The following is an 11,610-nucleotide window of genomic DNA, read 5'->3' as shown; positions in this document are numbered from 1 at the left end:
AATAGACATTTAAAATTATATGTATTACGTTGTGCGAGCACGTACAAATGCCTGTATATTTTTTTAGTAAAGCTCTAACAGGAAGCGAATTAAATTACCCTGCGATCGAAAAACTAGTTTATGCGCTCGTGCATATGGCTAGACGCTTAAGGAGATATTTCCAAGCGCATCCAATAATGGTCCTAACGGACCAACCAATAAAGCGGGTATGACAAAAAAATAAAATATTGTCAACAACTTAAAATTGCTTGAAAAATTCTACCAAATTTATATTCGCTGATAATTGTTGAGCAGGTGCTATACAAACCAGAAAATTCTGGTCGCATGGCCAAATGGGCTATTGAATTAGGTGAGCACGAGATAAGCTTTTTACCAAGAAGTGCGGTAAAAGGGCAAGTCCTAGCAGATTATCTGGCTGAAATAGCCGGGGACATCGAAATCTCGCATGAATCAAAAGAAATACCACCTCCACCCGAACAGCTGTAGGAAATGCACACAGATGGGGCTTGTGGTCCAGAAGGTGCAGGGGCAGGAATAGTCCTGAAAAGTCCAGAAGGAGAGGAATATACCTTTGCGCTACGTTTTAGCTTCCCTGTAACAAATAATGAAGCTGAGTATGAAGTATTATTATCTGGAATGCGAGTAGCAAAATACTTGAAGGTAAAAGAGCTATCAGTATATGTTGATTCACAGCTAGTTGCAAATCAATTCAACGGGATATTCGAAGCACATGATGAATCGATGAAAAAGTATCTGAAACTTGTGGAAGAACTTGTGGTAGACTTCAACTTATTCCAGATAATGCAGGTTTCAAGAACATTGAATAAAAAGGCGGATGCTCTCAGTAAGCTGGCTGCCTTAACATTCAGCCATTTCAAAAAAGAATTTTGGGTCGAGGAAGTGAAAGTTAAATCCATTGATACAGACAGTGTATCTGCCACAGTCGAAGAAGATGAGTCAAGTTGGATGACACCGATAGTGGAATTTTTGAACACTGGTACATTGTCAATAGATTCAACATAGGCAAGAAAAATTAAAATGAAGGCACCAATGTATTTGCTAGACAAAGGCATTCTGTATAGGAAGTCTTTTTTGGGACCTCATTTGCAATGCCTTAATCCAACTCAAGCAGAATCAATTATACGAGAAGTACACGAAGGGACGTGCGCTTTGCATGCAGGGCCCAAAACAGTTGCGTCCAAAATAATGTGGCTTGGATACTATTGGCCGTCAATGTACAAAGATGCCGCATAAGTAATACGCAAATGTCAGTCATGTCAGCTACATGCACCGTTAAGTAAAGCTCCGCGACAACCAATGATACCAGTCGCGTCTCCATGGCCATTCTGTAAATGGGAAATTGATATAGTAGTGAGGTTAGTGTAAGCAGACATAAATTTGGGGAATTGTTGGGTATTCAATGGGAAGACAACAGGCAATAAGTCATGTGTCACTATTCGGTATGTTATATTCCTTATGATAATTCTCTCTATTAACATTCGTGGATTGAAAAAAGAGGGCAAAATTGGGTGGTTGCGAGATCTATGCATAGCTTCAAATCCATATATTGTAGCAATGCAAGAGATGAAGTGTGATAATATTGATGAAAAATTTGTTGAATTAATGTGGGGGTCAACGAACTTCAAATTCATTCAGAAGGCTGCTGTAGGGAGATCAGGAGGGTCTGTTTTGATTTGGGACAACCACATGTTTCAAGTCGATCAAGTCGTGGAAGGTAACTTCTTCCTAGCTATTAAGGGTAAAATTAAGGGACAAATGAATGATATCATCGTGGTAAACGTCTATGGACCACACGAAGATTGTAAAAAATCTCTCTTCTTAGATAGTTTGGATAAGCTTATGCAATTCGATAATGAAGACTTGATTCTCTGTGGTGATTTTAATGAGGTAAGACAAGCGGATGAAAGACGGAATTGTGAATTCATATAAAGAAGAGAAACAAGATTCAACAACTTCATTGCTAAGACAGGGCTTATAGAGGTACAATTATTTGGAAAATGTTTACTCGAATTTGCGATAATTGGAAGAAATTCAGCAAGTTGGATCGATTCTTGGTGTCCAATTCTTTAATGCAACATTGGAATGACCTTTCGGTGTTGGTGTTGGATAGGAAATTATCAGATCATTGCCCATTATTGTTTAGAACTAAAACAATTGACTATGGGCCCAAACCCACCAAGGTATTCAATAGTTGGTACAATGCGAAAGGGGCAGAGGAGATTATAATCGAGGCCTGGAACCTGGAGGTAAGTTCAAGGAGGCCTGGCATCCGCTTTTGATTGAAATTAAAGAATGTGAAACTGGCTCTAATCAAATGGAGCAAAGAAAAATTTGGAAAATTGTATCAAGAAATTGAACAAGCCAGAGCCGAAGCATCTGATTGGGAACAGAAGGCTGATGACAACGTAATTACAGATGTCGAGAGAGAAAAGTGGTTAGATGCGAGGAGGATGTGGTTAGAAAAAGATAAGGTGAAAACAAGCATGCTCAAGCAAAAAGCACGACTGAAGTGGGTTGCGGAAGGCGGGGAAAACACGAGGTACTTTCATTCCATGATCAAAAAAAGAATTAGTAAAAACACCATTCGAGGGTTACATATTAATGGGGTGTGGGAGAAAAATCCGATGTTAATTAAAAAAGAAATTCACAGATATTTCAAACACTTGTTTAAAGAATCAAATTTAAATCGACCAATGCTTCTTGATATAATTAGTAACAAAATTTCAATTGAAGATGCAAATCGGTTAGAAAGGACGTTTGATGAACATGAGGTTTGGATGGCGATTAAGGGGTGTGCGGGGTCGAAGGCCCTGGGCCCCGACGGGTTCAACTTCAAATTTTTCAAGAAAATTTGGAAGACAGTCAAACATGATCTTTTACTCGCAATAGAATGGTTTTGGGTAAAGGTGAGATCTCTAATGGGTGTAACGCATCGTTTATGACCTTGATTCCAAAATCTACTGACCCGACCGAGCTTAATGATTATCGACCCATCACCTTAATAAACAGCTATTACAAGATAATTGCTAAGTTGTTGTCCAACAGGATTCGAGAAGTATTACCTAAAATTATCGGGAAAGAACAAAGTGTGTTTATTTCGGGTCGATCGATCGTCGACGGTATTCTGGTATTAAAAGAGAGTGTGGCAGACCTCAAAAGGAGCAAAAACAACAGCTTCTTACTAAAGGCTGATTTTGCGAAAGCCTTCGACAGCGTGAATTGGAAGTTTCGGATCTCAATGATGACTCGTATGAGGTTCGGGCTAAAATGGGTTAAATGGATTGAAACTTGCCTCAAATCAGCAACGATTTCAATTCTTGTTAATGGGTCCCCTATCGACGAATTTAAATTAGAAAGGGGCATAAGACAAGGGGACCCTTTATCACCTTTTTTGTTTATTATTGCAGGCGAAGGTTTAAATCTTCTAGTTAATGTTGCAATTGAAAAAGGTCTAGTTCATGGTGTGGCTATTGGTAAAGATAAGATCCCGCTGCCTCATCTCCAGTACGCGGATGATACCATTATCATTGGAGCTTGGTCAAAAAGAAATATAAGTAACACCTTGAACCTGCTCTCAAGCTTTGAAGACGTGTCTGGTCTCAAGATCAATCTAGGAAAAAGTAAGCTTTATGGGATAAATGTTTCGCCTAATGATATCAATGACATGGCAGACCGTATCGGGTGTGAAGGTGGCAAGGACCTTGTATGTACCTTGGGCTACCTATGGGTGGTAAGATGAATAAGGCGGATGATTGGGAACCGGTTATCAAGAAGTTCCGGAAAATATTGTCAGATTGGAAATCTAGAACAGTGTCTTTCGGGGGGCGTTTGACTCTCACTAAATAGGTCATAAACAGATTACCGTTGTACTTCTTCTCCACATTCCGTGCTCCCTCGTGTATCCTCAATTTACTTGAAGGTTTGCGTCGTAACTTCTTTTGGGGCGGGACGGGGGATAATCTCAAAATGTCTTGGGTCAAATGGGAGTCTATTTTATTACCTTACGGGGATAGGGGTCTTAATATCGGGTCGTTAAAAGCAAAAAATTGGGCTCTTTTGGGTAAATGGTGGTGGATGTTTCGTACCAAAACCGATGCTTTCTGGGTTAAAATTATCAAAAGCATTTACGGGCCGGGGGGTGGTTTGGATAATTCGAACCATTATCGGGTGGGAATTGGGCTTTCACCTTGGAAGGATATTATTAAAATTGGAAGGGACATGGGCAACAGGGGGTTTATGCTTAACAATTAGTTTGTGAGAAATATTGGCGTAGGCAGAGACATCTTATTTTGGGAGGACCACTGGGCTGGAGATCAAAGTTTTCGAGATAGATTTTCGAGAATTTACAGGTTGGAGACAAACAAAGAGGTCAAAGTATGTGACAGAGTGTCATGGATCGAGGGGAATCCTACATTGACATGGCAATGGAGCAGAATCCCACGAGGCAAAAATAAAGATGAACTGGACGAGATAATCAGAAGCATCAATAATGTGATTCATGTTGACAACTCGCAGGATGAATGGAGATGGGCTGTGCAGGTTTCACACAAAAATGTTGACTGAGATTCTAGAAGAAAAGCTTCATGGTCAATACTCTAGCACTTTGGAAACTGATCGAAACAAATCTCTTCCTCGGTTGCTTGAGATTTTTGTATGGAGGGCGAATCGGCGAAGACTTCCGGTAAGAGTAGAACTAGATAATCGGGGTATAGACCTCTACTTGGTACGTTGTCCCATGTGCGATGAAGACTTGGAATCTATGGATCACGCATTGATTCTTTGCAAGTCTGTATTCAACATTTGGGAAAAAATATACCGGTGGTGGGGCCTAGGAAACTTCTCAATCACTAGCGTTAACGAACTGTTCAAAGAAGATGTTCACAACACATTCGGGTCAACGAGTAATTCATTGTGGCAAGCCGTTAAATGGGTAGGGGATATCTCATCTGAAAGAATCGCAATCAGAAAGTTTTTCACAACACGTACAAGTCGAGCGATACTCTATTCAATGACATTCAAATAAAAAGTTACGAGTGGATTTCAAAAAGGGCTAAGAAGATAAACATCGAGTGGCAACAATGGTTGAGCAACCCTTCTTCGTTCAGGCTTTTTGGGTATAATCGAACCGGGGTGGGGTGAAAAGTGTAGGCACTGTTACCTTCGAGTTTCATGTACAGTAGTTAGTTTAGTTCGTGTTTCCCTTGTATAGATCATATACGGTCAGCATGAGTAATTTGGATTGCACAGGCTAGCAAGCTTGTACTCTCGTTATTATATAAATAAATAAATATTTGGCTTTTAAAAAAAAATATAATGTAGAGTCACATGTTTGATCATTTTGAATATACTACTGCTAATCGATTATTCTTATCTTTACTGAATCAATCTTATTTTTAATATGTTCAATGAAAGTCAAAATATCTTTGTACTTAGTCGATCAATGTCTCTTTCCATTATCATCGACTCATTAACTACGTAAATGCGTACAATAATGAAAGTAATGCAATACTATACGTACTATTACTGAATAAAATATGTGATACATCCGCTTAATCATTTTGCAATTGTATTGTTAAAATTTAAACTAAACAACAAAATGATTAAATGTTTGGTATTCAAATATGGTTTAGTTTTCGGTTTTCATCCGGTTAAACTTTCGGGTTACTCGATTTGAAACTAATTATTCCGACACAGTTACCTCTAACAACTTTTTAACAAGCTAATAAAATTAATTTACATTTTCAGCCACTTAAGTGTTGTTATTTTTTTAAAATATTTTTATCTGAATATCTGCGGACCTTGTGATGTGACCTAAATGTCTGTATGCTAAATATTGAAGACTGTTTATTTTTATGTCTGTAAACTAACTTAATCTCGTCTGCATCACTTAAAAGCTTAATTCTAAATCTGCAAGGTTGCAGACAGAATAATACATTATTTAATTTTATGTTTTCAAGAAAACAAACAGTGTACAGTAAAAATATTTGCAAGTGTAGACATAAAACATAATAAAATCTGCATATCGAAAAAAATGACACCTTATATTACTATTTACAAATGACCCTTTTACTTATCTTGGCTTTGATAATTTACTTTGTGAATGATTTGGAGAAAACGAAAAGTACATGGGATCCTAATCAGCATATAGCAGTCCACAACTCAGATATGGAAAATGACGTGTCACGTGTTTGTGTTAGAATGTATCTTTGGTTTCACTTTCGGCGGAAATTAAAACATAAAAAGAATCTTATTTTTGCGGAAATTTGAAGCAAAATCACTACATTATTAGCCAAACACATATTTAAGTGCAGACTACAAGAAAAAAGTAGTGTCACATCATTAAGGTGGCGTTTGTTTTAATTTTAATTTTAATCTTGTAGGAGTAGGAGTATACGATTTGAAGGTGGAAGATAAAAAACAATGCATATACTAGTTTTTGAAAAATGTTTGTTATAAAAATAAGAATTGGTTTTGACTTTTGATATCATATGCATATGGGTGATGATATGTACATAACCATTTTTTACACATACACAACTAAATATGCTTTATAGTGTTGTGCTGTATAACACTGTAAAGCATGTTTGGTTGTGTATGTGTAAAAAGTGGTTGTGTACACAGGGGCGGTTTTTAATGGGGACAGGCGGGGGCAGCCGCCCCCAGTGAATTTGCAATTTTCAGTGTAAAATTTTTGAATTTTTCGACTTTGCCCCAGTGAATTTTTTTTTTTTTGCCCCAAAACCATTAAATTTTGCCCAAAAATCTCCAAATTTTACCCCAAAACCTTCAAATTTTGTTCACAAATGTTAAATTTTTGCCCCAAAACCTCCATAATTTGCTTAAAAACCTCAATTTTTGCCCCAAAATCTTCATATTTTGCCCAAAAAGTTGCCACGATTTTAAATTTTTTTTTTTGCCCCCGGTGACTTGGAATCCTGGTACCGCCACTGTGTGTACATATCACCCCCTATACATATACATATACATGAGATAATAACTAGAGGTAACTAAAATGAGATATAGAAAATGACCAAGAGAGTGAGATCAGTTGGTGGCGAATACCGAGGGCTTTTCGCACAATTCTATACATATCTATGAGACCGAGGCCGATTATGGAATTATGTTTAGTCACTTTAAAGTGAGTATTCGTTTCCCTCCTTTTCCCATTAGGATTGATGAAACGACCCAACCCGTCTTTAACCCGAAATTTTAATTTTTTTTTTTTATATAGTAAACCATTGTCACGTGTGACACCGCTATTTTTTTTTTTTAATACGTGGCGGAAGCATTTATTTATTAATTACCAAATACACTTTAACAGTGTCACATGATCATAACAAAATACATGTTTTAAACGGAAGAGACGTAATTACATTCGATTTACAAAAGAACACAATTCATATGATAAAAGACTTCATCAGAGTTAAACACTGTCAAACATAATATTGGCATGCCCGTCTTCTCCAAAAAGCAATATCTACAAAGCTACAACCTGCAGGGAGGAGATGGAGGGGAATTAGCACGAAGCTAAGTGAGTACGACTAACTACAGACAATAGTATACAGGAACCGTCATACTAATCATGTCACAAAATCTAACACACAAACATCACCCAAGTGCCGTCTACAGAGACTCTGGCTGCTCGGCCAAACCATTAACCACCAGCTGATCGGACCGGGGCTTACTAGAAGTTCCTCCACCACCGTATTGTATATATATAATCCACATGCGACAGACGCGTCACTCACATATATATACACCACGATTATCTAGGCCACCACATGAGGAACCCAACCCGCAGGTTGATCTCTCCTACCGAGGCCACCACACAATAGGGACGCACTGGGCTCCAGCAGACAAACATCAACCAACATGCAATCATCACAACGTACTAACTAACTAACTGTATCAGTAAGTATAGCTAACAAGCATGGCAATCATAATATAACATGTTACTCTATACTATGTTCTCCAGTTAGTCCCACTCACCGATTACCAGCAAATGAGAAGGTGTTTAGCTGTCTAATCACTGAACCTTCTCTTTCTCCTTTTCTCCTGAGAAAGACATATACACAAGTTAGTTATAATGTCTCGATAAGAACCCGACAATAAAATAATAACACCAAATACCAACGCTTAAGCACTTAACAACTGGTTCACCAACCGTACGAGTAACACTCTCACTCGTACGTTTGAGAACACTCAACCGCACGGGTGACAACTTACTCGTACGTTTGGTCTATGACTGAACACCTATCAATGGGTTAAATGATCCGTATGGTTCATCACACGCGAGACCAGTGACTCGTACGAGTCACATCTAAACCGTACGTATCATCTTAATCAAAACAATAGTTCTCCATATCCACTCACTCGCACGGTTCATAACACGGTTGACCACCCCAACCGTACGAGTGAAGGCTCACTTGTGCGAGTGATGAAGAACAGTAGCAGCAGCTGTTTAAACGGTTTTTGAACTCAAAATGTACAACATAAACATCAATACATACAGTAAATTAACACATATCATCATATATTCACTATAGGATAAGCCTACAACATAAACTCAATCAATAACGACACTAAACGAGTACAAAACTAGACATACACAATAAAATCGCTTCTTCTGACCCAAATAAATTTTTATCTAGCTTTTTAAAACCTTATCATTGGATAGTAAACTTCAATACGAGTCCAACGATAGTTTATTCATCAAAAATGGAGTTACGGTTTGAAAGTTACAGCCTTTTTTAATTTTACCAAAAACTGACCAGTGCTCACTCGCGCGGACGAGACCTCACTCGTGCGAGTGAGTCCTCAACCGCGTGGTTGAGCCTCAAATGCATGGTCACTCATACGAGTGACCTGTCAGAAGTGTGGGAGCTGTTAGAACATTCCAGCTCGCTGATTTTTGCCATTTTTGCCCAAAAACTCAATTTTTGCAAGATCTAACACTAATACCACTTCCAAAACATCATATAAACTATATAAAACATATTTCTAACATCAATTGAACATATCAAACACTATAGATCAAGAATCAAGCTTAATTTCATCAAAAACTCATATGAACACAAAAACCCAATTTGAGCAAGAATCACTACATGAATCTATGAGAAGCTTACCTTAAAATGATCACAAAATCACAGAGAACAAGAAGATATGATTAATGAGCTCTAGATCAAAGATTCAAGATTAGGGTTTGATTAGGTGAAGGAGATGAAGGTATTGTGTGTGTGTGGAAAAATCTAGAAATGGGAGGAAGAACACGGTACACTAGCCACTTAATTTAGGTTAATTCCTACACTATGCGATACACGGGTATTTATCAGTTATCTAATAACTTTTGTACATCATTTAGAAACCCAAACGGAGTCCAAATTAAAAAAACAAACCTGTTCTGTGACCCTTGTCACAAACTGGTCCTAACCACATCATCAAATAATAAAAATGTTAAATTAAAATAAAAGCATATAATAACACAATATAAACTTAAGGGCAAACTAGTAATCTTACAACTAGGCCCACTTGAGGATGATACAAATCTTCCCTCCTTAAGAAGATTTCGTACTCGGAATCTGGTCAAGGTCAAACAACTGGGGATAGTGCGCCCTCATTAACTCCTCGATTTCCCATGTCAAGTTAGAACCTAAACTGTGCCGCCATTCTACTAATACCATTGGAATCTGCTTCTTTCTTAACTTAGTGACTTTCTTGTTAACAATTCTAATCGGCTCTTCTACTAGTTTCTTAGTCAAATCAACTTTTAAATCTTTCAACGGAAGAATTTGACTTTCATCATCTACTTTACACTTTCTCAAATAACACACATTGAATGTGTTGTGAATTTCTGCTAACTCTGAAGGAAGATCTAAAACTACAGTCTGATCGTTCAAAATTTCTATGATAGAAAATGGCCCAATAAACCTCGGCGCTAATTTACCACTTTTACCAAATCTGATCACCCCTTTTCACGGCGAAACTTTCAAATACACACGATCACCTACATTAAATATCACTGGACATTTGCGCGGATCAGCATACATCTTTTATCGATCTCTGGCTGCTTTTAACTTCTCCCATGCAATTTCGACCTTTTCTGCGGTTATCTGAACAATTTCGGGACCTGCAAATTGTTTCTCACCCGCCTCTAACCAACATGTCAGAGTTCTACACTTACGGCCATACAACATTTCATATGGCGGCATTCCAATACTTGAATGATACGAATTTTTGTAAGCAAACTCTATTAGTGGAAGATGTGAATCCCAAGAACCGTCGTATTCCAAGACACACGCTCTCAACATATCTTCTAGTGTCTGAATTGTACGTTCACTTTGACCGTCTGTTTGTGGGTGATAAGCTGTACTTAGATTCACACGTGTACCCAGATTCTGCTGCAAACTGTTCCAGAAGTTGGATACAAATCTAGTATCCCTGTCGGAAACTATTGACAACGGTACACCATGTCGACTAACGATTTCTTTCAAGTACAACTCTGCCAAATCACTCAAAGAAGTTGTTTCATGAGTAGCTAAGAAGTATGCACTCTTGGTTAAACAATCCACTATCACCCAGATCATGTCATGTCCTTTCTGGGTTCGGGGTAACTTGGTTACAAAATCCATCGTTATATGATCCCATTTCCACTAAGGAATTTCTAACTATCGTAGAGATCCATACGGTTTCTGATGTTCCGCCTTAACTTGCTGATAATGCTAAAAATGAACATATATTTCATAGCATTATTCCTCAAGAAAGACAAGCTTTTAGTTGCAATTGTCCTATTTACAAGTGATATTCGTTTAAATAATAAAAGGTGAAGACAAAAAGCAGATTCGACGAATTGAAGAAGCAAACGACCAAAAAGCTAAAAAGTACAAAGTACAATCAAAGAGGTTCAAATTATTGATGAGAAACGTCTCAAAAGTATAAGAGTACGAGCCGCAAAACGCAAAGTTCAAATTATTAAATCGTACAAAAGGACGTTCGAAAATCCGGATCTGGGACATAAACCGGGCGTAAATGCGCGACACAACGGACCTAAAATTACAAGTCAACTATGCACAAGAATAAAATATAATATATAAATAATTATATAAATTATTTATATATTATATATATATATAATAAATATGTCGACAAAGCTAGGATCCAAAATTTGGTGAGCTGGAATCCGAAGCTCCGCACTCGCGGAGCTGTAAAGGGTAAAAACTCCGCATTCGCGGAGCTGCACAGTAAAATGTGGGCCTATAAAAGGCAACGAATTATGCACAACGAAAACACATCTTTTTCTAATTCACTCTCTATCTCTCAATATATATTTATATTTATAATTTAAAATTTTAATTTTAATTTAATTTTGTAGAGACCCGTCCTAATCCATTTGGACGAAGTCCTTATTGATTACAAACGATTCACAACAGTTGATTACATCGCGAGGTATTTGACCTCTATAAGTTACATTTTACAAACATTGCATTTGTTTTTGAAAAGACAATCTTTCATTACACCAAAAGTTGACAACATGCATACCATTTCATAATATATCCAACTATAATTGACTTAATAATAATCTTGATGAACTCA

General features: G+C 37.5%; 1 protein-coding gene across 1 annotated transcript; it reads left to right on the top strand.

The window, feature by feature from the left end:
• Window positions 1-1,575: 1,575 nt before the first annotated feature.
• On the top strand, window positions 1,576-5,044 carry LOC139853979 (uncharacterized). The gene is made up of 7 exons (XM_071843315.1): window positions 1,576-1,908; window positions 2,049-2,267; window positions 2,313-2,560; window positions 2,735-2,914; window positions 3,067-3,724; window positions 4,295-4,395; window positions 4,537-5,044. The coding sequence occupies exons 1-7, from the start codon at window positions 1,576-1,578 to the stop codon at window positions 5,042-5,044; spliced, it is 2,247 nt and encodes a 748-aa protein (XP_071699416.1).
• Window positions 5,045-11,610: the final 6,566 nt, after the last annotated feature.

Source organism: Rutidosis leptorrhynchoides, chromosome 6 (assembly GCF_046630445.1).
Source record: "Rutidosis leptorrhynchoides isolate AG116_Rl617_1_P2 chromosome 6, CSIRO_AGI_Rlap_v1, whole genome shotgun sequence".
In the NCBI taxonomy this organism is placed as follows: domain Eukaryota; kingdom Viridiplantae; phylum Streptophyta; class Magnoliopsida; order Asterales; family Asteraceae; genus Rutidosis; species Rutidosis leptorrhynchoides.
Note: the sequence above shows the minus strand (reverse complement) of the source record. Positions and strands in the feature narration are given on the sequence as shown.

Excerpts from the sequence above, each read along its gene's own strand:
- LOC139853979 (XM_071843315.1), top strand. The coding sequence starts at position 1,576 with ATGCAAGAGATGAAGTGTGATAATATTGATGAAAAATTTGTTGAATTA. Across the intron at positions 1,909-2,048 it reads TCTGTGGTGATTTTAATGAG|AAATTCAGCAAGTTGGATCG; the intron begins GTAAGACAAGCG and ends GATAATTGGAAG. Across the intron at positions 4,396-4,536 it reads AGACAAACAAAGAGGTCAAA|GATGAATGGAGATGGGCTGT; the intron begins GTATGTGACAGA and ends GACAACTCGCAG.